Source organism: Heliangelus exortis, chromosome 3 (genome assembly GCF_036169615.1).
Source record: "Heliangelus exortis chromosome 3, bHelExo1.hap1, whole genome shotgun sequence".
Lineage (NCBI taxonomy): Eukaryota > Metazoa > Chordata > Aves > Apodiformes > Trochilidae > Heliangelus > Heliangelus exortis.
In genome coordinates this window covers 46774274-46799484 of record NC_092424.1, presented here as the reverse complement: position 1 = coordinate 46799484, position 25211 = coordinate 46774274, and the positions used below count along the sequence as shown (strand labels likewise).

At 38.1% G+C, this 25211-nt stretch overlaps 1 protein-coding gene across 1 annotated transcript in view; it reads right to left on the bottom strand.

Moving 5' to 3' along the window:
* The window catches only part of PRKN (parkin RBR E3 ubiquitin protein ligase), a 712407-nt gene that overhangs the window by 551890 nt on the left and 135306 nt on the right, over positions 1-25211 (bottom strand). Inside the window, exon 2 of the mRNA XM_071740466.1 lies at positions 23558-23721. Coding sequence (XP_071596567.1) covers positions 23558-23721 — 164 coding nt within the window. The remainder of the gene's footprint in view (positions 1-23557; positions 23722-25211) is intronic.

Genomic DNA, 25211 nt, shown 5'->3' with positions numbered 1-25211 from the left:
CATCTATATATTCTTTCCTTTCACAACACTGGCTGGGGCTGAACTTTGCATGTAGATGTAATTTAAATAAAAGGATAATGTACACTGCAACCTCTCTCTGCTCTAGACCACAGTACTAGCTCTGCAGCTCTCAGGGAAAGTGACAATCTGCAAAAAAAATAGTTAAGCTTCTGCTTAAGCTCCACAGAAAATTATCTGATAGCCACAAACAGAACAATCTTTGTACCTTCATAACTGTTTTTTGGAAACTTAGAGAGCTACCAACCATGGTCAAAGCACAAATTTTCTAGCTCTCAATTACAGACATGAACAGAGAGTCTTTCAGAATGGTTTCTTTGGTCAATGAAAGAAAAGAGATCTTGCCTAGGACAGAAGGGAATGTCTCAGTTCTGAGAGCATAAAGTTGGGTAAAAAAAACTGGCAGTTAATTTCCACACTTAACTCAAATTCAAACAAAACTCCTGGGCTCTCAAGAGGACTGTAATAGAGTCCAAGTCCTGAAAACCAAAAAGGATGTGTAAGATCACCTAGGAAGAATTTCTTCTACCATCCTATTATAAGTCATGACAAGATTCAAAGGGCTGGTATGCTACTAATATAAAGACCAGATTAATGTTCCACAATTGGACTGGGCCTTGTATTACCAGAGGTAAGGGAAGACATCCACAGAAGAAGAGCCTCCAAATAAAATCCTTAAGGGATCTTGGGGTGGTAAAGGAATAAATTCTCCACGCATAGAAGGTATCTAGATACAGCTGCTGCTATACTTTGTGAGATGCGGTGGAGAAGCTGCCATCATGATAAGCAATGCAGAGTAGCAAAGCTGTATGAAAGGGGGAGACTGGTGGAGACACAAACTGCACTGAAAACTTGGATTTACCTGGTGGAAACATCTCTGCTATTAATCATGCCTTTCCTGCCTGGGGACTGGCAAGAGTAACCTAAAGCCCTCCAGGTTCTAAACTGTAAAACAGAAGAAGCAGAGGCTTAGTGAAGAAGATAGCCTCCTAGCCTTTTAACATAAAGAGGCAAGGATCTAGGTACCAATATGTTTTGGTCAACTGGCAGTAGCATAATCACTCACACTGCATCTTTCTTTATACTGCTTTGAACACTAACAGAGTAGACACCTGACAAACAGGGTTATCAAATCTCTAGAGAATGAAACAAGTATTTAACAGGAAAACAACTAAACCAGAAAACCGACTCTTGCTGTTGATGTCAAGGCCAAGTAGCAGACTTGAGTCCTGAAAAGCGACTTACAGTGACATCCCAGCCTGCCATTAATGATTCGATAGTCCAAAATAACTCAGGCTGAACACTAAAGAGAAATCTATACTAACTAAAAAATCTCTCATTCACATCACCACTTTGACAGAGTGGTCCAAGAGAGATCCAACTAATTCCATACCTTTATCATACACCAAATAGATTCAGTGTACCTGCTGTCTGTTTCAGAAGTGAGCCTTTCACAGCCTCATGGCACAAACCAATCTTGCTTCTCAAGCAGGGGTCTTTCTGAGGTACACACTAACCATCTGTAAACTTCCAAACCTTCAAAATATGACACTTTTTTTTTTTTTAATGGGGTTCTAATCACCTTTCCCTCTGTCAACAATAGCTGTGCATAGCAACTTTGTAGGAGCTATTTATTTGACGACCTGCTAACGAGGCAGGTTCTGATTAGAAAGATTCTTGGAAAGAGACAGGGAAGGCTGAGGAACAAGAGCTATATATAAAGGAAATAAAGGAAAATACTGGAATAAAAAGTAATAAAGGAAACTACTGTCCCAGCAGGCTTGCCATCACTCTCTAGCCACATGAAAGGCTTTCATACAAAATCTTTGGAGTGATGTCACGTTATAGGCAGCTTTTACCAATTTACATCCTTAACAAACTTTACTCTATGGTGATGGTGAATATGTAATCCCACTTCCACCTTCATGAATGTGGCTTCCTAACAGGCTGCAGCATCAGTGGGGAGTGAGAAAAGGGGCTTCTCTCCTATTCTTCTAACCAGTGTGCAGGGTTCCAGGGATCTACTACTTCAGGAAACAAGGCTGTCTCTCTTGTAAAATCAAAAAGCTGTAATCACAAGCCCATCAATGCAATAACATAGAACAGAAAGACTATGCAACTGATAACAGATAATTGTGACAGAGAATAGAATTTGTGCTGTATGCTAGAACAGCTTGGAAGCACATTAAAAATGGCATGATTACCTTAGTGAAAGAACAAGTAAACTACTGGGTACTTAATCGTTCAGTAAAACAAAAAAAAAATACCATCTTCATGATTCATAAAATCATACAACAATATTCTAAAAAAATCAAATAGTACTTACTGAAGAAATTTCAATGTTAAAAAAAACAAAATTGTAGAGTTGAGAAGAAAATTCACCTAACCTAGATAATACTGTCAAATAAGTGGCTCTGCCAATGTCTTGAATATCATCCTCTCCTAGCTTAACTCTTCATGGAAAAAAACACATGGAATTTTTTTTAACAGTTTTTCAGGTAATGAACTTTTCAGGTTTAAATTCATTAGAGACAACTGGAAAAGAGGAACCAAACATGGCATTACTGGTGCCTGTACTTAAAATCCAGGGAGGACTCCTGCAACTCACATACTTGTTCATGTGCAACTTGGCTGTCTTTGGCTCAAGGAAAGAGGAGATGGATTCCAGGTGGAATACTCTAAACTACAGAATAAAGGTGGAGAACAAAACAGGACAGTTTAAGATAGAACAGTCTGGAAAGAAGACGGTGACAATTCCGAAGTTTTATTGAAACTTCAAAAGTTTGAATTTTGAAGCTGGAGCTTCAAAGCTGAAGTTTTATTGATTGGCTGAGACTGAAGTTTTATTGATTGGCCTTCCCGTAGCTCATACCCTTAGTACCTTGAGCACATGACACAGTTGTCCTTTTCCTCTCACCTAACACAGGATACTCATCTAGCTGCTGCAGATAGTGTTAAGCTATTTGTTTCCTGAGGAGATCCTAATTGATCTAGAAAAGCAGGATGCTGCTTTATGTTCTAAACATGTGAAGATGACAAGTGAAATAGAATGCATATTGGAGTCACACTGTAAACGAGAAGTGCTTGTCCTTGAATTCAGTAAGACACAAAAGTGTGTACTGATCTGCAAGAGTGTCTTGTAAACTGCAGAATGTGATATATGATGCCAGAATCTTGTGTGAAGGGGGAAAGTCACTATGCAAATAAACAGATATAGTGTCAGAATACTTTTTGCTTAAAATATATTTTGAAATCATAAATGCTTTGTATAATAGTAGTTCTGCATGTAGTAGAATTCTTTTTTTACTAGGGAACGCTAAGGAATACGTTTCTATTCCTTGACATTTGCTAATAACTTAGAAGTAATTGATACTAATCAGTGTTAATGCCTGCTATTAGAAAGGCATTACAGACTAACTAACAGCATTATGCCATACAAACAATAGCCAACATTGTTACAGAAAGACATTTAGCACTTAGGAAAAAAATACATTTTTTTAATGTATACTTTCTAGTGCTTGCCTAATGAGGGAGAGCTTAAGTTGAATCAAATAGTAGTAACCTCATAATTACTTAACATAAACACATCTACTGTTCTGTTACAAGCTGAAAAAATATTTTCCAGAAATCCACACACACGGTAGGGACAAGGAGAACAGCGAGGGCATAAGGACAGCAAGTAAATTTTTTAGGACTGGCTGCACTCAAGTGGGAAGAAGGGCAGGAGACAATGAAACCATCTGCTAAGGTAAGCCCAGGGAATGATGGCCCACAGAGAAGCAGCAAGATAAGCTCCAGAGAGCAGACCTCTGGCAGGAATTTCTGAGAGCTAACTTTACCAAAGGGTGCCAAAGCGCCTTCAGTATAATCCCAGTAAAACTGCCTTAATTTATTTTCAGCTCTTGAATTTATTTCTCTACTTTTAAAAAACGAACAGTATTTGTTAGCATAACTACCCATTTTGCCTTGATTAGTTTGGGGATTGAAGTCAGAAGACTGGTTCTTCTCAGTAAAGCAGGGTGTATGTACACGCATGTTCATGTTTATTTTGGAAAATAAAAAGTCAGTGTTTGGCGTGGACAAATTACTTTTCTCCTTTTTTGATAGCTGTGCTTTTTCTGAAAAGTGAACAAGTATTGAAAACAAGTTATTTAGGAGGCTAGATTTGCATGGTGTAGGAAGAGAGTAATGCTCTGCAAATTAGTACCAAAATAAAATTATTCTTTGGTTATTTTTAATTAGCAGTGGTCATATTGTAATAAGTCACTATATGAAATGTAAGCAAGCATCTACTGTGACCTTAAAAAATGTTGCAGCATGGGATTGGTTGCCTTGGCCTGGTTTTAGCAAAGAAAAAAACATCACAGAAAGGAGCATGAATTCCAGTTATCTTCTATCTTCCCTATCATTTTCAATTCAAAGCTTAGTTTGGTCTTTCTGCCAGAGCCTGAGCTTTAGAATTTTGCTTTAAGAATTCAAATGCTGATAATACTGTCTGGGTATTTATCCATCCTGAAAAATTCTACCGAGGTAGAAGCAAGTCAAATTCCCATGTGGATCTTTTTATTCAAGCTTCTAAGGCTTTATAGTTTAGTTTCAATGATCTCAAAAGTGAGGCAAGCAAAACCAAAAAAACAGCACCTTCTTGTACTGGAAGATTTAACAACTCAGCATGTGACAGTAATGGGTATGCTACTTTTAAAACTCTACTGATTTAAAATTAAATCCAAGTGTAATATACCTATATAGGTACACTTTTATTTATTTCCTTGATATGCTTAACTGCCATGTGTGGCAGCAGAACTTAAAAAACATAGTATTTTTCATTTCTGCAAAGTAGAGAAAATATCAGATACGTTCAATGACCGGGTTATAATTTATTAAAGAAAAACCTAAAGTTTTGAGAAGGAATGAGCAGGAATGGTCAGATGCTTCCAAAAAGGCCCTTTGCTATTTTGACATGAAGGTTCTTGTTTCCTAACATAAAGAGAAATAAGAAAGTCATTACACAGAATGTCACACCTTTACCTGAAAAAAGTACATCCAGGTTAAAATGTACGGTATATACAATGCCTCGGAGCAGAGACTGTAATAGTTCTCACAGATGATGTCCTTGTCAATTAATTAAGGTAAAAGTGTCACCCTACACTTCCAACATAGTATCTCTAAAAGCTGCAAGAGTAAAATAAAAAGTGTAACTTATATTAATACTCTGCCAACATATAGTATTTGTCTGAAATTAGCAATTTAAATACATCAGTAACTAAGGAAAAATAATATATTTATATGTATGTAAGTACATACACAGGTGTGTGTATATATATATATATATACACATATTTATAGTAAGTAAACACAGAAAATGAAGATGGTATGAGCAATTAAAGTTTCATCATGTGGACGGAGAGAAGAAATTATTCTTAAGATCTAGCTGAAACTTCCCCTTGTGGAACTTCAAGACATTTTTTTCCAGTCCTATGATAATTAACTTGAAAGAAGAGGCCATCAGCCACCTCCCCATAACCTCCTTTCAGGTAGTCATAGAGAGCAATAAAGCCTTCTCTCAGCCTTCTCCAAACTAAACATTCCCAGTTCCCTCAGCCGCTTCTCACAGGACTTCTCCAGTCCCTTCACCACCTTGGTTTCCTTTCTCTGAACTCACTCCAACAGCTCAAGGTCTTCCTTGTAGTGAGGGGCCCAGAACTGAACACAGTACTCCAGGTGCAGCCTCACCACTGCTGAGTGCAGGGGCACCATCACTTCCCTTCTCCTCCTGGCCACACTGTTCCTGACACAAGCATCACCAGGATGCTGGTGGCCTTCTTAGCCACCCGGGCACACTGCTGGCTCGTATTCAGCCAGGTATCAAGGAGCACCCCCAGGTCATTTTCTGACTGGGAGCTTTCCAGCCACTCCTCCCCAAATCTGTAGCACTGCATGGGGTTGTGATCAAAGTGCAGGACCCTGCACTTGGCCTTGTTACACCTCATTTTATTGACCTTGGCCCACTGGTCCAGCCTGTCCGGATCCCTTTGCAGAGCCTTCCTGCTCTCAAGCAGATCAACACTCCCACCCAACTTGATGTCATCTGCAAAGCTCACTTATATTTCATATAAATCTGTTATTTACCAAGTCTCTGTGTTCTTATTCATCCAAAACTTGCAGCAAAACATGCCAAAATATTATTAGCTTGTAGAACCCTGTAATTGGCTAAAAGAACATTTTTTACATGCAGAAACCGTCAATGGATTTGGAGTCTAATTTGAAAAAAAAAATATTTTTAGCTAAATGCACACACTTTTTTGCCTGATTAATTTTATTTCAAGTTATTTCAAATTCATTACATTAAATTTTATTGATTTTTATGCTTGTAGTTAGGAGGCAAAATATAGCAGCAGCTATTACACACTTGATGTTGCAAAGGCAATATACTCTGTCATCAAAAATGGGATAAATTAGGGAATGGCTTGAGACTTTTTCCTCTCTGCACCTCTACAAGCAATTATCTCCATAAAGTACATCTGTTCAAGGCTCCTCGGCTTTCGAGACAGGGGAAAGAGATGCCACTGTGCTGCTGTTGTGGTATGACAGAAGTGAGCTGCATGATGGCTCAGGTGTAAAGACTTAAAATTCCAGATATTCCCAAATTATACTGTGACTGGATGCATTTATTTTAACAACTGCTCTGTTAAAACCATATTCCAAATAAATTTTTGAGCAAATATAGGTGTTCCCAGATAAGTCCATCTTACTGAAGTCAGGGGAACACAACTATTTCATTCATTTGGTACTCAGCTATTTGATAAACCGTAGCTCTTCTCATCTTGAAAAACTGTCAGCAATTGAAAATGAATATGAAAGGGAAGGATGGGGAAACAATTGCCTCTGGTTTCAAGCCATGTTACCGCTAAAAGCTTTGTTTGTCCCGCTTACCTAAAAGTTGAACAACATTAGTTTCTGAAACATGAAAAGAATCTTAATTGAATCAATTAGGTTTGATTTTATTAGAACTACTAATACATAGGAAGCCCCCCCCCAAAAAAAACATTATTAATAAAAATAAGATTTTTTTTTTTAATGTTCTATTTAGACCACATGAAAACAGTCCCTAACTCATACTTTTTTGGTTTTCAGAGGGGTCTCATAAATCAGACCTGCCAATAAACTTGCATATTAACCTTGGTTTACATTTTTGTTTAAACTAGTTAATTATTGTTTATTCCCTCCTTCAAAGTCTGCCAACAGGGTTATTCATATACAGGGCAGCAAATTTTTTTTGTTTTCTCTGGCTAATGTGACTCCCGGTGACACAAGCCATGCATTTGCCTCCTCAAGCTCTTTTTCAGTTGTATAAAAACTCTGTAGTAAAAATGTAAATACATGTTCAACTATTTTGGGAAGTATTAGGACAACACTGATACAGATTCCCAAATTTCTCAAAATTTGAAAATCATGTAAGAGATGCAGTTACTTATTGTGAATAAAAACATCAATAAAAATTAATAACTTGAAACAAAAATTCTCTCTCTAGTCTTCCAAATACCTAAACTGGGGCAAGTGAAACTGGCTTTGGGGATAACTTTCTACTCAGAGCTAGAAAGACTAGACAGTCATACATACATACCTACATATATATATATGTATATGCACATACACACTGTACATTCAACAGGCACAAGCAATAAAGGACGTAAGAATTGTTCACAGTAATGAAACTTGCTAAATTTCCTTCATGCCTGAAACACCTAATTTTGACTGCATGGCATCACCTACAGAAAAGTATACCTATAATAATTATATGAAACTGAAACCACTCACATGTTCAGTTGCAAGTTATACAAGTTACAAACCCACAGTCATTTCTCTGCAGACATCCTTAGTGTTCACTGAGTTACGCAGACTGGAAATACAGAACTCCAATGAGCAGAATCATCTATAAATTGCAACTGTCCAAATGTACCTTTGAATTCTAGACCATGAATTTTTGTGTTTTGGCACATTTGAACATAATGTGGTACATAAAATCAACATTTGAATGTTTTAAATCAGTCATATGACCCCTTGCTAAAATAGATGTCACCTAGAATATTAGTCTCAATGCCTTCCATATTTTGCAGCCCTGTTTTTCCCAATTTTAGAACATTGTGGTTCATTCAGATACCAAATTATTGGTAGCAGATAATTTAATTCCAGGGTCTGGTAGAACAGTCAAAAAATAGGGAAGCACATCAGATGTAAAAATGTTCATTTTGTTTAACCACAGCTCTTTGGTGGTGTCTTTTGCCACAACACAATAACCAGAGACAAGAGTGGTTATAAAATATGCAATTGCATACGACTGTATCAGAATTAAATACCTACCTCAAACAAATTACAGTCTGGGAGAGAAAACAGAGTAATAGTACTGTATTTTTAATAGGGATTAATTTATCATTTGATTTTATTTTCAAGCTGATGAATGTTGACTCAACCTGCATGTTCCGAATGTAGTCTGAACTTTAGAAACATGTAGCAAAAGCATAAACCTATCCTGAAAGGTATCTTTTGTGAAAGAACATATTGTATTAATCCCATCCTTCCTCAAAGTTGTCCAGAAACTTTAGAGAAAGATAATTCTGAAAATGCTAGAAAGTCCCACTTCATATGAGCAGTTATCACTGAGGAATGGCTATTCCTGTGTCAGTAAGCAGCGATGCCCAGCAAGAGCAATTCTGCAGTGCCCAACAACTGCCCAAAGAACAGGTAAATTCAGAGGGATTTTATTTCAGCATTGCTTCATATTCCAAAAACTGAACGCCAGTAGCAGCTGGAGTGCATCTTCAGTCAACAACAACAACCCTGTACCTCCCCTTCCCCCCAAAAAAGTTTTAAAACCTGACCTACATACCTGTGCTTAGGCAGAAAATGGGAAGAAGAATTATGACTATATACACTGTCATTTAATCTCTAATTTGTATAGTCTGATAATCCAGCAGATAGCATGAACTAGATCTCTGTCCTGCCTTCCATGACTACCCTGAGCTACCATATTCTTCATCAGTAGCATAGTCCTGAGAGACAGCAGGAAATCAGCAGTGGTCCAATATGTTGTGTTGAATGGCTAGAGATGCAAATTAGATTTTTGGTACAGTGACTGACTGACCAAAGTGTCTGACTGTACCAAAGTGATTTGGCAGGTCTATGAGTTTGAGCTTCTTCATGAAGCTCTATTAACTCTCTGATCTATTTCTTTCAATCTCCAAAACTCCCTAATTATACAGATTAATAAAATTAGGTTGTCAGAGGACTCTGATATTTAAGCAAGGAAATCAAGGGCATACAAAGATTCAACCTTTGGCAATATTATCTTTCCAGCTTTACTGACAAGAGCAGGCATCTTATTTTACATGGTAATCACTAACTTATGCTTTCACTTTCCAGCTGCTGCTTTATTATTTCGAAACTAACAACTGAAAATAAACTGATAGCTTTAGTTGTCATCCACTGATGTAGTGCATGATAAAATGTTCTGCTCAGTTCCTACTGAATTAAAAAGGAAGAGGTAGGAGGAAAGAACATACCACCTCTGTTCTTCCTCAGAAAATGCAGTTTAAATCAAAAATAGTGCTAGTGTGCACCATTTGACCTATCTTATATAAAAGTTTAATAAATTGCAGAAGAGGTAAAGTATAGAACAACTAAAAACATCAAAGCCCACAATTCTAAATGGAACTTTGTAATCAAAGTCTTATTCATTCAGCCCCAGTAGAGAAAGTCTCCAAAGGACTGGTCCATAAGACCTCAGATCGCCAAGCTGAACTCTGCATTGGGCTAAATCTTGACAACAGCTAATACATTTGAGATGAATTTAAAACAACAATAGGTGTCTGAATGAGAAGTGAATAAGTACTTTTTCTTGCATAATCAATATATCTCAAGTACACAAGAAAGAACTCCTAGCATAACCTGTGTAACAGTGGACTAAAATAAAAAAGCAGCAATATTGGAAGATGGCACTTTAAGTGATTACTTGGACTCATAACAACAGATGGTAGTGCCACTTAAAGCTCAAAATTTACATTCCAGAATGAAAGGTTAGAAATAAATTAACCTCCTCGATAAAATCAAATCACATAGATGTAACTATTACAATGAAAAAAGATTCAAATTATTTAGTACAAATAAATTTCTATCAAACACATGGCATGAGCCCTTCCTGACTTATACAGGAAGCTTGTCAGCCTAGCACAAAGTAATTAATTCCTTTAAATTCTGTTCTAACCAAGAAAATGGAAGTAGTCTTCAAAACAACACAAAGTCATGGAACCATGACGAATACTGAGTTATACAGACATTAAAATACAGTTGTCAGCCTCTTTCCCATAATTTCCATAGCCCTTAGTGTAATGAAATCATAACATGACACATGACTCTTCAGCAACACGACCTTGCATGCAATCCCAGGTAGGAACCTTCTGAAATGCCAGAATATCAAGGCCATTTTAAAACAGGCTGGATGAAGCTACCACCAAGGGATTTCCAAGTGGGCAATGGCAAACCATGCCTCAAAAGCAAACCTCATCTTCCACTCATTTTAGGAAAGGTCAGTTCTCTCTCAAGTCCTCTCTTTTCTAAACGCTAATGCAACTTCTTTCATGTAAGCAGCACTAGAAACCCTGGTAGCTAACTGATAATTTCCAGTACAGTGCAACTTCAAAACTGCAGATACTGGCTTCACAGTGAGCCACTGTATAACCTGCGGTACCATTACTGCTCTCTGCTACTACAACTATACAGTAAATCACACTAAATTACCTTACAATGGAAGTAGCATGTCTCTTAATGCAGTGAAACAACAGAACACATAGAAGTTTTCCTAAATGTGAACAAAGCGAACTCTCTCTGCAGTTATATATTTAACTTATATATCCATAGCATTTTTTTCAATATTTTCTACATCCCAAGGGGCTTAGCAAGAGCAATCCTTCTTTTTAATAGAAAAATAACATTTCTGAGAGATTTGAATTATGTCAGGAGATAAGTAATTCACAGACTACTTGATGACTGACACATATGCATCCAGAGACGCAAGGAGATTAAATCCTGTGGCTACTTGAGGAATGAACCCATTCTGCGTCAATCTTCCACCATTTGTTTCTGGAGACTGACACTGTGCAGTGCTCACCAGTCAGAAATGCATCAATCCTTCAGAGAAACACGAGGGAGAGCTTTCATTTGCATTCACTTAAACAGATGAGATCAGCAATAAATTCCATGGGAAATGAGGACTTCTGGGGATGCTGTTTTATTACCTGTGCAGTGATAAAGGATGGCATTTACAGAATGGTCCTCCAAAAAGCAAGTGCACAAATCATTGTGGACACACGGCAGTGGGGGTACGAGCACAGCTACATGTTACTGCATCCAGTTTCTCTACTCTCTGAAATCAGAATTAGAACTCATAGCTCCAATTTATAAGGATAAGTGCTTACCTAGCTGAAAAGTGCCTATATGGCCAAAATTTCTGATTGAAAATATATCCCCAAAAACCAAGAGTTACCAGTTCAACCTCCCCAAATTTTGTTTCCTCTGATATAGTTAGAATTGCATGTAATTCTGCAGTGCATGATTCTTCTGTTGTCTTGCTGGATTATAGGGTAACAATTCCCAATATCTGCCAATGGTAATACTGAATATGCTGACCAACATTTAAGTTTAATATTTTGTTTCAATTCATTGCAGTAGGTAATGCATTCACAGCCTAACTCGAGACGGATAAATGAGCTGGAATATTTCCTAAATCAATTTCCCAGACAATAGACTTGCATGGATTATTGCTCTTCAGTTTGGATTTTTCTCTTCTTTAAAAATGTACTGAATAAAGTTCTACTCTTCTTAATTTAAAAATATCACAATTTTTGCAAGGGAGAATTTTGTCATCTTATTTTATGGTATGCTTCAGAAGTCACTTCAGTCTGGTGACCCACTGAGTGGGTCTATCACTAAGGTAGAATACCAGCTGTGTAGTCCAAGGCTCAACAATTCAGCATATTGCACAACAACTAGTGAAAACCAAACTGGACATAGCCCCTGCTTTGGGAGAGACTCTTAAGGCAACTGAAAACTGGCAAGATAGCTGGGGTTGATGGAATCCCATCTCCATGGAAGCATGGAGGCCAAGCACTCCATGCTAAATTTCACAAGCTCCTTCTGAGCTGTTGGGAACAAGGCAAATTACCACCAGATCTCCATGATGCAGTCATTATCACCCTGTACAAGAAGCAAGGAGAAAAGTCAAACTGCTCCAACTACTGAGGTATAACTCTGCTCTCCATTGCTGGAAAAACCCTTACATGAACACTTTTGAATAGATTAGTACCTGCTATAGCAGAGGAAGTTCTACCTGAAAGCCAATGTGGTTTCAGAGCCAATAGGAGTACCACAGACATGGTATTTGTTCTCAGACAACTGCAAGAGAAGCGTAGGAAACAGAACAAAGGTCTTGATATGACATTCATTGACCTCACTAAAGCTTTTGACACTGTGAGTAGAAAGGGCCTGTGGCAAATCTTGGAGCCATTAGGATGGACCCGCAGGTTCCTCAAAATGATCATCCCGCTACATGAGGATCAGCAGAGCCAAGTCAGATATGGCAATGCACTCTCTGAATCCTTCCCAATAACCCCAATGTGTGAAACAAGGCTGTGTTCTCCCACCCACTCTATTCACAATCTTCTTCAGCACGACGCTCCAAAGGGCCACAGCCAACCTCGACAAAGAAAATAGCACTTACATCTGATATTGTATTGATGGGAGCTCCGACAGAAGCAGCTCAGCAGTGCTTAACATCCTATCTTGCAGAGGCTGCAGATCTTTTGGGGCTGGAAGTCAACTTGAAGAAGACAGTTCTCTACCAGCCTGCACCACAGGAGACTTCCATCATCCCCACATCACCATAGGCAAATCAGAGCTTAAGTCAGTCCAGCAGTTCAGCTCTCTGGGATGCATTATTTCCTCAAACACCAAGATCGACAAAGAGATGGACAGCAGATTAGCAAAGGCATGCAGAACATACGGAAGACTTCATAAAAGAGTCTGGAGCAATAAACACCTGAAGAAAAGTACAAAGATCAGTGTCTACAGAGCCACTGTACTGTCTACTCTTTTATATGGGTCTGAATCATGGTCATCTTTCACCACCACCTGCGACCCCTTGAACACTTCCATCAGTGCTGCCTCTGTACAATCCTAAACATCCACTGCGCTGACCCTGTGACCAATGTTCCTGTCCTTGAACATGCAGGGGTCACCAGTACTGAGGCCATGATACTGAGGACACAGCTATGCTGGGCAGGGCACATCTCCAGGATGGAGGATCACCACCTCCCTAAGATTGTGCTCTCTGGTGAACTTGCCACTGGCTGCCACAACACAGGAGCCCCAGAGAGGAGATACAGGGACTCCCTGAAACAATCCCTCAGCTTTGGCCATACTGACAACCAGCAGTGTCCTCTCTGACCTCCAGTCAGGAGACATGGAGACACCATCCATAAAGCTGCTGCCTCCTTTGGGAACACATCTAGAATCAGTCTGGAGGAGACAAGACAGCACAGAAAGAGCTGTGCTGTGCCTGTCCCCTCACAGGAGACTTCCTGCTCTGCCTTTTGCAGCCACACTGCCCGTCCCACATTATCAGCCATCAGCATGGGGAGAGAGAGCCCTTCTGAAAGCTTCGTTCACTAAGCCAAGCCATGATGCTCTCCTACGAAGGCAGCAGCATGTTTATCTCTATTATTTTAGGTGCCAGGCCTTGAATGTAATTCTTTATGTTCTCCCCACATAGTCTTACACTACAGATCATATTAAGACATTAAAAGTGTCCAATTCCAATAGATACTGGGGATTTTTTTACTGTTGGTTTACCAGTGGTTGCTGTCAATTTGTATGCTTTTGTAACCCAATTGCTTGGGTTCCTTGCTTTTGCAGTCATCTCCAATACATTTAGCCTTCATCTTACCTCTTGCTTTCCTGCCTGGTATGACAACCTCAGATCCTTCATGAACCCTGAGGTATAATAGCTTTTTCTTCAGTTGCCCATCTAATTTCCTTCACATTTAATAAATGCCATATAATTAAGCATAATCCTCTCTGTCAAGCCTTCCAGGTCTACCTGAGCCATTTTATCTGAAATTCCCACAATCCTTCTAGCCTTCTGATACTCAGTCTTGGAATGTTTACACAAGCATGGTATATATTTCAACAAGTACCCTTTCTTCCCATGGTTGTTTCGCCACTTCCTCTCTTCTTGTGTTTGTCAGGATGGAATACGTTGACAGACAAATTTATAACATTGTTTTGAGAAAACTAACAGAAGTTTCTACTACTACTTGTTGCCCAGAAACAAAAACTACATTAAATATTAAAATTCCAGTTTTATAAAGCTGAGCATCTTAGTGAATTAAGAAGAAAGGTACTACACTTTTCATTGTTATAAAGAAAAAGAAAACACTTTCAAAAAGAATAAGGTGTCTGGTACATATATATCCAATTGGTTCTTTTAATTTATTTATTGTCATGTACTGTCATTGAGACATTCTTGCTCTAAAATTCTGACAGTAGAAATATTAAGATATTTTAAAATTGGGTTAAGACTTCCTTTCCTGAAGATTTAAATTACACGCGCATAAGCTACTGTAATAAGCACAGTGCTGTAAGACAAATGATAAACAAAAAACCCAAATCACCATCTACATTTAAAAAAAGCAGGAATGCAGGTTATATGATGTTGGTTAAAGAGAAGAATAGCTATTATAGTCTGTACTTACACATACTTGCATACATTTATCTGTTTTGCACTCTTAATATGCTGCATACTGTGTAAAATACAAGTTAATAGATTGATATGTTAAAGACACTAAGGTATTACAATAAAAAATACTTTCTAGGATAATATGAGATGAGCTACACAAGAAACAAACCACAAAGTCAGGGCTCCGGTATATCTCATGTACAAAATATATAACAATAAAACTTTTGTATGTTTCCATCATGCTGTTTTATGTCAAATAGTTAATAGGAGAAAACTGTATTAGAAATGCTTTTGAAGCCGAGAGATATTTCGTTATGGGTGTCTTTTTTTATATCAAGTTTACTATAAAAACTAGCAACTGCAGTGTCATGTACATTACATGTCTCTTCATGCGAAGTGCAACCTTAGTAAACAAAAAAATTGCTAACATTTATATATCTTTTCAAAATTACCAAAAATTAGGTCATAACCTTTTATACAGTATCAGAAGCATACAGACATGCTGCTAAGAAGATATGCATTAAGTTCGGTTTCTCAGAAGAGACCTCGGTTGTTTGCCCGCCTGGAACAAATCTGTCCGAGATGAGGTGATCTCCCCCAAGACTTCCCACAAGGCACCCTCCACTATAGATTATCCTGTAGGTCTATATCCTTCTGCAGATCTGACAGAAGGTTTCTTGGATGGATACAAGAGCAGGAAACAAGAAGGTCAACAGTTGGTAGCACAGCATCCAAAGAGAGGCAGAAACCAGAAGCAGAAGAAAATGTTAGCTCATTGGCAAGAAGAACAGATCCGCAAGGCAACTAAATTTTCTCATTCTCTCCCCCTGTTCATAGGCTGAGAAAGAAAAAGATTAGACAGAACAATTAGTTTCCCAAGCTACTTTAAAACCACAATGGATAACAGATGCTAGATCAAAGTAGGATTTCAAAGAACTAGAATCGATTAAGAGAGGCAGAAATGGAAGCAGGAAAAGTGACTTGAACTGTGTAAACTAGCAATTAGAAAAGCAGCACAAGTGAGGAAAACACTGCTGATTAATTAATTCAGGAACCCCATCAGAAACCAGATTCAGAAGGAATGGGAGTTACATCCCTACTTCTATGTATGGAAGTTACAGCATGTGGCGCTGACTGAGAAGCATCTCCAGGACAGTAGCTGCCCCATGGAAATTCAACAGCATCACTTTCACTAAATCAATTCAACTTATGTTTTACTGGATAAAATGAAATTACATGTTCTGGATATGAACAAAGGGAAAATTATTTCTGTGGGACAAGTACTTTTGCTCTTTTAGTCTACATGAGGAGAGAAAATGGTATTGCTCTGTTGCTCTACTTATTACTGTTTTGTTTTAACCACTTCACTTTCATTTCTTTTGGAGTGATTTTAGAGTTCATATAAAAGCTTCTAGAACTTGTAATTTTACCAATGGTTGCTCCAAAGAAAGTATATATAAGGGATTACACATCTACTTTTGCTTCAGTAACTCTTAAAATAAATGCCTTCTTTCTCTTTAAGCTTGAGTTGCTATTTTTTAGGATGACCATAGTAATTGCCTTTTACTGAGGCCTTTGCCATCATAACTCAACAACTGTTCTTTTGATTTCTTCTTTCCCTGCACCAAAGCCACTCCTAACAGGACTAATTCTTCACCATGGGGGTGGTGAAACAGTGGAACATGTTGCCTAAGGAGGTGATCAAAGCCCCATCCAAGGTCAGTCTGGACGAGGCTCTGAGCAACCTGATCTAGTGGGAGGTGTCCCTACCCATAGCAGTAGGGTTGGACCTAGATGATCTTTAAGGTCCCTTCCAGCCCTGATAGTTCTATAATGCTATGTAATTCTGTATTTCTATATCTCGTAGGATATGGAGATTCATTTGTGATGAAAACTCTGTAATCATATATTAAACATTTCAGTCTACCTCCCACATTTTCAATTACAATGAGCTATAAGGCTTGAAAAATAAAAGGAAGTTCAGAATGGTTTACTAAAAAGCTGTTTGACCTTTGTAATTAGAGATACTAATGCATTACAGGTGACATTTCAGATGGTCAGAACAGTAAAAAGTTAAAGACTCAAGTAAAGAAACTATAATGACAAGGGACTATATCCCACCTTTCTGTTAAGGAAGCATATTTAGTACACTGCCTATTTAAAAAGCCTTTATATGTCATATATATATTTATTATATAAATAGTAACTTTATATATTGTCATTTTATTAAATATAAATATTTTATGTTTTATTATTCAATGTATGATTTGTAATTTAATGTACATTTAAAATATATAGAAAGATATATTTCCAACACTGAATGTTCCATCTCTTCCTTTATGGTTTTATTTTCCACATCCAAAATTCTCCAAGTTAATAATAATCTGCAAATACTGAGTTTCACAATTCTTAATCCAGAAAGATTGAGAAATCATACTCATGATGGAGCAAGATGCAACAACTGCCTGTCTAACACAAGTATTCACATAGAGGGGAAAAAAAAAAGCACATCTAATATTAGATGATTCATTCTGAAACATACGCCTTGAAAAGAACTACAATGGTTAGCTAGAGGAGATTCTTACATACACACAAAGAACCATCTTCTGTCTGAATATGTTCTCACATGTAGACAGAATGGAAATTAATTCAATAGTCTCCCAACTTAATGAAACTGTCAGTGAAGTAAAGAACAAAAGAAACACATTTAGAAATTTGGAATATATTCTAAACATGTAACACAGGTCAGTCAGAAATACTGTGTCAGTAAGACATAGCAAGACATACAAAAATACCAGCACTAGCAACCCTATTCCAGGGAACCATGAACCAGATTTAGCAGACAACAATTTATCTAGGTACAAAACTCCAGATACTTCTAGAAATCAAATACAAATTTGGAGAACGCACACTGCAGAAAGTCTGCAAAGAAAACCTTATCACACTTCCTCCTCAATAATCAACACACACAACACAGAAGAAATATCAGAATAATCCAGAAGGTATCCATCCTAGATGTGGCAGCCCCACTTATGGAGTTACCAAACAACCTGAGGATAATTTCTTCTTATTTAGCTACAGTTTAAAAAATTCATATTCTCCTACATCCAGGAAAAACTTAGCATAAAAACAATAGAACAGGAATGTATTTAAAAGCAGAAAGGAAATGTGTTATTAGGCTCGAAGGCCTGATTTCTTAATACATTTAGATCTTGATGTGCCAGAATAATAAACAAGTAATGTATCCTCTTTAAAACATACAGAAAATCTGTAGACCCAAGCTGTCCCCGACTTAATTTCATACTAAATATGGCTACGTTGTACTTTCCACAATAACAATGGGCATACAATACTATAAACCCCATCACAAACCTTGGAAAAATCTTACTCAACCCACAGAGCCTCTGTTGTCTCACACAGTCAGTCTGTGTCAAAAGAAGAGTCAGAAATAGTGTTATCCCCTCATTTAGCCAAGTCCGTATGACCTGGCAACACAGATGGCATCACTAGATTTCCTTTATTACTATAATATGCCCAAGTATGCTTCAGCTAGCTTTTTCTGGTTTGAAGAAATACAATACACATCTCTTCCACCTTTAGAAACAAGAAAAGCTCCAAAGGTCAATCAAATATTGACCCAAAATACAATTTAAACACACACATATAAAATAATTTTCTTTCTTTGAATTTCACATAAGAGGATTGATTCAGGCAGGATGTCTGCAAGCAATCTCTCCCAACAGTGCTTACATATGCAAATATTGGTTCTACTGTATCCTGTAACCCACAAAACTGCTGAATAGCAAAGATGTTCCAGTGAGTGATTTGGTATCCTATATACAAAACTGTAGGATGTAATAAAAGGCAGTACATGATGTTTATGTCAAAAAAAGACACTCAATCTTAGTGTTCATGGTTTTATAACAAAAGGTGAGCACATGGGTTGGTTTTTGTTTTTTCAGGGTTTCTTTATTTGGTTGGTTTTTTGCACTGTATCACGTTTTCCTTTGTACCTTCAGTAAACTGAAAGAACATGGTGGGTTGACCCTGGCTGGACACCAGGAATCTGCCAAAGCTGCTCTATCACTCCTCTTCCTCAGCCACACAGGGGAGAGAAAATACAATGAAAGGTTTGTGATCAGGACTGGGAGATGACTCACCAGTTACTGTCACAGGCAAAACAGAACTCAACTTGGAGAAAAATAATTGAATGTATTAATAATCATTTCAGAGTAGGATAATACATAAATCACCTTCTTTCACCCACCTATTCTTCCAGGGCTTGGCTTTCCTCCCAAATTCTGTACCTCCTCCCCACTGGGGGGAAGCTTCTAGCAGCTTCTCACAGAAGCCACCTCTGTAGCCCCTCCGCTAGCATAACCTTGCCACATACACCCAACACAAGCAGGTAAATACAAGAACTGCTGGAAGCTCTGTTGTACTGAGCTGTGATTAAAGAATAAGAAAGTTGTCATGTGCTTAGGTAAGTCCCTCTTCAATAAAATGCCATGTTACATTGGTCAAATACCTGTTTTTGCTTTAAAAAGCTGTTCACTGAGCACAATAGTATTAACGTTCTCGTATTTTCATATCTACTTAAAATGTGAGAGATAAAAAGCAGGACCTGTTGTTAGAGGACTCACTTTCTGTCCTTGAGATTTTCACACAACTGCACTGAGAAGTGCTTTTGGTACACCCAGGTGCCCTCTGGATTGTCCTGTAGTGTTTACTATTCAGAATCCTTTCCACAATGAAACACTCTTTCCAACCCACTGCCGAACTGCAGCCCACTAACATTGCTTATAGTACCATTTCTGCCCCTACCACTTCTCTTTTCCCTCTTCTGTAGAGAAGATAATCTACATCTCTACTTCAGCAATGCATCTCTGCTTTCAGTCATGTTCAGTTATGTTCCTCAGCTCACACACCAGTGTTTAACAATACTTCTATTCATGTTTGCTCATGTATGCTCATTCTTAAATGTATGTATAAATAATTTCAGGAAAGCACCTGTGTGGGCAGATGCAGTCCAAGCCAAATTCATGTGAAGCCATCCTTGAGCCTATGCTCCAGTCAAATGCAAGCTAAGTCTGACTGCAAAGCTGTCTCAGCGGAGCAATGCATTAAAGCTAGCAAGTGCTGCTACTTATCACATTCTTAGTCTTTTTTATGTTTCAAAGAATTGTATTTTATACATTTACCTCATAGAAAAAACACTGTCAAAAAGAAATGGTATTGGACTTGGAAACAGAAGACTTAATTCTATCCCTGTTTTGCTACTGACTGTCAACAGCCAGGCTACTGATTCCCCTCTCATCATTTATTGCCCTTATTAATTTCCCCCGTAAGCTCTGCAAGGGAGGAAATCTCTCTTTTAAAACTCTGTAAAGACCTTCATCACACAAGGGGACTTTGAATACTCCAAGAAAGGGCAAGCCTGTACTGATGTACTACTGCTTCTATTACCAGTAGTAAATTTCTAGTACCAGTAGTAAATTATTTGCATTGAGTGAAATTGTACCCAATAAATATTACTTATTTTGCTTCCAGGAAGCTTTTAACTAATTTTGCTATTCTTGGAAGGAATGACAATATTGTTGGAAGCAGCCATCTCTCTTTGCAGCACTTCAATGTTCCTGATATGCATGCACCTACCTCTTTTTTATTTTTTTGGTGACTCTGCTATGGTTTTGTTCTTCTTTCACTCTTATGATTGCCACAAGAATATCTTACCACTATTTTCATATACTCATGACAGTCATCTGAAAGAACTGCTATTTTGAGTACATATTAATTAATTATTTCTATTAATTCCAAACTTAACTGTAATCAGAGAGCTCTTCATCATTCTTCAGAATATTTAGCACCCTTTAAGTGACACCATTTGCTGTGCTTTTAGGAAGCAGCTCAGTGCTCTAATTCCTTCTTATGAGATACAAATTGGCAGGTCTCATTCTTCACCCAGTCATTACCAACCTTTCATTACCACAGCTCTAATTTCACTACTTGCTCCTTAGTCACTAGTTAAGATACTGATATTGCGTATGCACAGTCGAATCAGTGTCTAATCTTCCTCTCTTTTTTTCAAGGACAAAACATTTATCTGAGCACCAAATTAAATGTCTCCACACATATTTCACTTACATCCTTCCCACAATTTTTAACTACTGTGTTGGTATCAAATCAGTTATTTAAGATCTCAAATTGGCACTTTCTTTCTTACAGTAATTTCTCTTTAATGTTTGTCCATTCCAGCTTCATTTCTTTTTTTACAAGGTTCAGCTACCATGAAAGATTTTTCCCTCTCTGCAAACAGGAAAACAAATGCAGCCTTCAGATTCTCAGTTATGTTTTATATCAACTACTTGAGATCCTAAAGTAGCTGTCAAGCCAAATCTAGTTGTTCTGTGAGCTGTGAAACCAATGAAGTTTGCTATCCTGGAATATTTCCTATTTCCATGGCCCAGCTTTTTCCATGTCCTCATTATCTGTGGTACTATCAGTTACCCTTCCTGACCTGTAGATTCTCCTCTAATATCTCGGGTAAACAAGTTCTATAGTAATTTATGAAAAATGGAAGGACAAAATGGTCTTACTAGAAATTCTGTATTACCATAAAATGACATATCTTAAAAACATCAGCTGAATACAAACCTCTGTTGTATTTTTCTTATTCTGGATGCAAGTATGTAAGTCTAGAAAGCCAGAGCTAGTTAATTTCCTTGTATGTCTTGTGCTTGTATGTGAAGTTCTCTGAAACTACAGGCCCAACAAAAGCCAGCAGTTAGTATTTCACTAGAACTCGAGTTTTACCAGTATTCAACTTCCTATACAACAAGCCTACCATCAGAACTTCGACATCTGAGGCACCCAACTGTTCTTCTTGTACTGAAAAAATTCCACAATATATAACATACACAAATATACAAAAATAAAAACAAAAACAAACAAAAAAACCCAAAAAAACCCCACACACCTCCAAACACAGAAGCAGCAAAAAATACTCTTCATTAAACATAAAGAATAAAAATGAAGTTGATACAGAGTTAATATTAATCACACCAATATTTAAGACATTTAAATACAGATGTATAGACCACTAGCACCTGAAAGAGCTTTGGCCTTCCTACCTGCTTTGGAAACTGAGAGTCAAGGCAATGAGTCTAGGTCCAGTCTACCAAATACTAAAAAGTTTTGACTACACGTGATAATGCTGACATTCCAATGAAATTAAGTCAATTAGCAGACCAGTGTATTTGGGAAGCAATTTTTAATTTACCCTGGCTACAGACTGTATGTTGCAGCTGACAACAAATTTGGTTGCAAGTGTAAAACTGAGCTCAAAATTGGCATTTCATGCTGATACGAAATGGCAGTAACACCAACACCTACAGGTTCCCAGGAAATACTGAGCAGATTGGAACAATACAGACATCCAAATCTAGAAACTAAAAATATCTAAAATTCAGATTTATTTTTTTTTTAATGCTTAAATATTCATGTATTTTTTTCACATGTAAGCAAGTGAAGAACATGTCCATTTTTGCCATGAATACATGCATCAACACTATCCACAGGTCACGCATCGGAGACTGAAAACAATCCACACTTCTATACCTTCCTTTGTGCACTGAAAATGCCTAAAACTCTTTGCAAAGCAATAAATATCATAGCCAAAGAGAAGGTCATCAATACAGAAGTGACTTTCTGTACCCAGGCCTACCACCCATTCTAAGTACAGCATTACACCTGAAATAGGAGTGCCACTTAATCTCCAACAGTTCTGCCTGTGAGGGATCTTTCATGAAATCACCTGCTCTACTACTGGTTGCATCTACAGTTCTTTAATACTATAGCAGAATGACAACAATTTCATTACATCAATATTTGCACTCTGTCAAAAGGCCAGTAGGTTTCCCCTAGTTCCCCAGATGTCTTCAATATGTAATCTTCTGCCAAATCCACACAGGATAAACAAAAACATTTATAAAGCAACTGCAGCAGCATTTGTAATGGTAGCAATGATAACAAGGAAGAGAAAGTTGAACCTATCTTTCCATGATTACTCCCAGGCAACACCCATTAACACCCCTCTGCATTTAAGAGAACAGGTAGCTAACCTGGCAGGTGCTGAAATTCAGATACCTGATTACAGCCACTCTTCCATGCTACCTGCTCTACTCTGTGCCTCACACATTTATGGGTTCAGTGGCTCCAAGTATAATTCTGTGGGCTTTCTGATCTGGAACCATCCTTCCAGCAACACGCACACCTGTGTGCACACACAGCAGCACATGGAGTAGCAGCAGCCCTGCACCTATCCTCCAGAGGTCACAATTGGGTTACAAATTCTGTAAAATGTGATGACTGTGCACCCTCATTTAAAGCAATTTATTCACATCCTTCTTCATTAAGATTCAAATGGAATAAGTAAGATAGAAATTGAACAGATACAGAAATTGTGCATAGCTTGCTTCTGTAGTCAGTAAACATTTATTCACTACGCACAGCTCTCTCTTGTGCTCTCTCTCTCTTGTATTCTCTCTCTTTCCCCTATCCTCCTGCTTGCTGTTTTAATGCATAATTAAGAAGGTCAGAATTAATGAAGCAGTGTGGAGTAAAGTTCAAGGAATCCCCAGGCACTATTTATTCTATTAGATCTCAGGCATGAATGTCAGATTGGCAGCATTAGAGGCAAGAGGCAGCTTAGCTGGCAGCCGGCCAGAAGCAAAGCTGCCCCGGGAGCCTTACCTGCAGTGTCAAGTCATTGCTGAGCTCCCTCCCTGCGAAGATCACCCGCAGCTGGTCAGCTGGAACTCCCTGTCGCTGGGCAACCACCTCCTTCAGCTGGAGGATGCTGGCTTCAGACCCAACCTCCACGGGGAAGCCGTGGCTGGAGTTGAACCTGACAAACACTGAACAAGAGAAAAACACCTTTTAAAGTGAGCACTTCTCGTGATGTGTTAGCACTAGGAGTGACCGTGAGAGGCTGACCCTTCAACCTGGGGGAGCATGTGCTGCTTTCCAATAAAAGCTATTTATACTGCAGTGTGCCAATTTGAAACCCATCGGAGAATACTTAAGCGACCAAAATGAAACCCATGGCTTTCCCTTTGGCAGTGTGAGAAATTATAGAGAACAGTCAGAATCAAGAGACCCAGCTAGGCAGCTGTCTAAGTAGTCATTAAGTGGCACAACACATTATCAGTTCAGTCCCAACCCTAAGCAGGCAAGGGAACCACACTCCTTCTGTGCCCCTCACATTCTTCCCCAATGGATATAGCAAATAAATGCAGGAAACTGAAGTATGCTTTAGAGCCAAAACGCATTAAATAACAAGGGGGGAAAAAAATTCCTTGTTTCACAGTAAAGCACAGTCATATAAACTGGTTTCCCACAGATATAATTCTACAGAAGATAATAATAGAGAGGAAATAACAGGCTACCAGAAATGTTTGGGAGTGTTGCATTAGAGTGTAGTCCTTTCAGAGTTCACCAAAATATCTGCAGTACATAACTCCTGCCGGCATCCACCTTCAGCGCAGAAAATCACTACCACACCAGTCATATAATTTTTAGAGCTGCAGCACCTGGTTATACATCCAGAGAGGTCTAGTAAATAAACTCATAAGCTTCCTGCCATTCAGTAGGCAGAGCTATTTTTTGTAAGGATTCTGAATGTGCTCACCAAGCCCACAGTCAGGGAAATTACTACAAGAACCATAAAATAGGAAAAAAACTCATTAGATCCGTATCAGTCATGGAGATTATCTAAATGGTAGATAAGTCCCCAGTGAACTGCTTCAACCAATAGGTACACAAGCAGGAAGCACAGGAATTAGCAAAACTGAATATAAAACAGCAACAACAACAAAAAAACCATTTATTTCAGTTAGATAGCAAGTACCTGCCACCTAAACAGCTTGGGTACTGATTGTAACAACCAGTCTTCTTAAGGATTTATTTCCCATACCCACTGCAATATTTTAGCACGTTATCCCCTTATAGTTTTGATAACTGACAGGAACATAAGCTAAAAAATAGTTGTCTTTAAACTATATAAATATTTTTAAAACTGAAAGTTGGATTTTTATGATATTTCAAAAGCACTGCCTACATGACCATTCCCAAGTTGTCAGATCACATGAAAGCATTTGAATAAGGCTGAGAACACTGCCATTGTTTTGCTTAGCTCTGAATGTTGTAAGTATCTGCAATTTCACATCATCAATTCAGATATGGCTATTAGGCCATACACAAATAAAATCTTACACAACATTTTAAGTCTTGCACTTGAAAGCACCCTCTTAGCATACCAAAATGCAGGGTAAGATTGCATAATGCTGTGTCAGGCAGAGCACAGTACCTATGCCCTGCAGCGTGTTACACAGTCTCCTGTAGTACA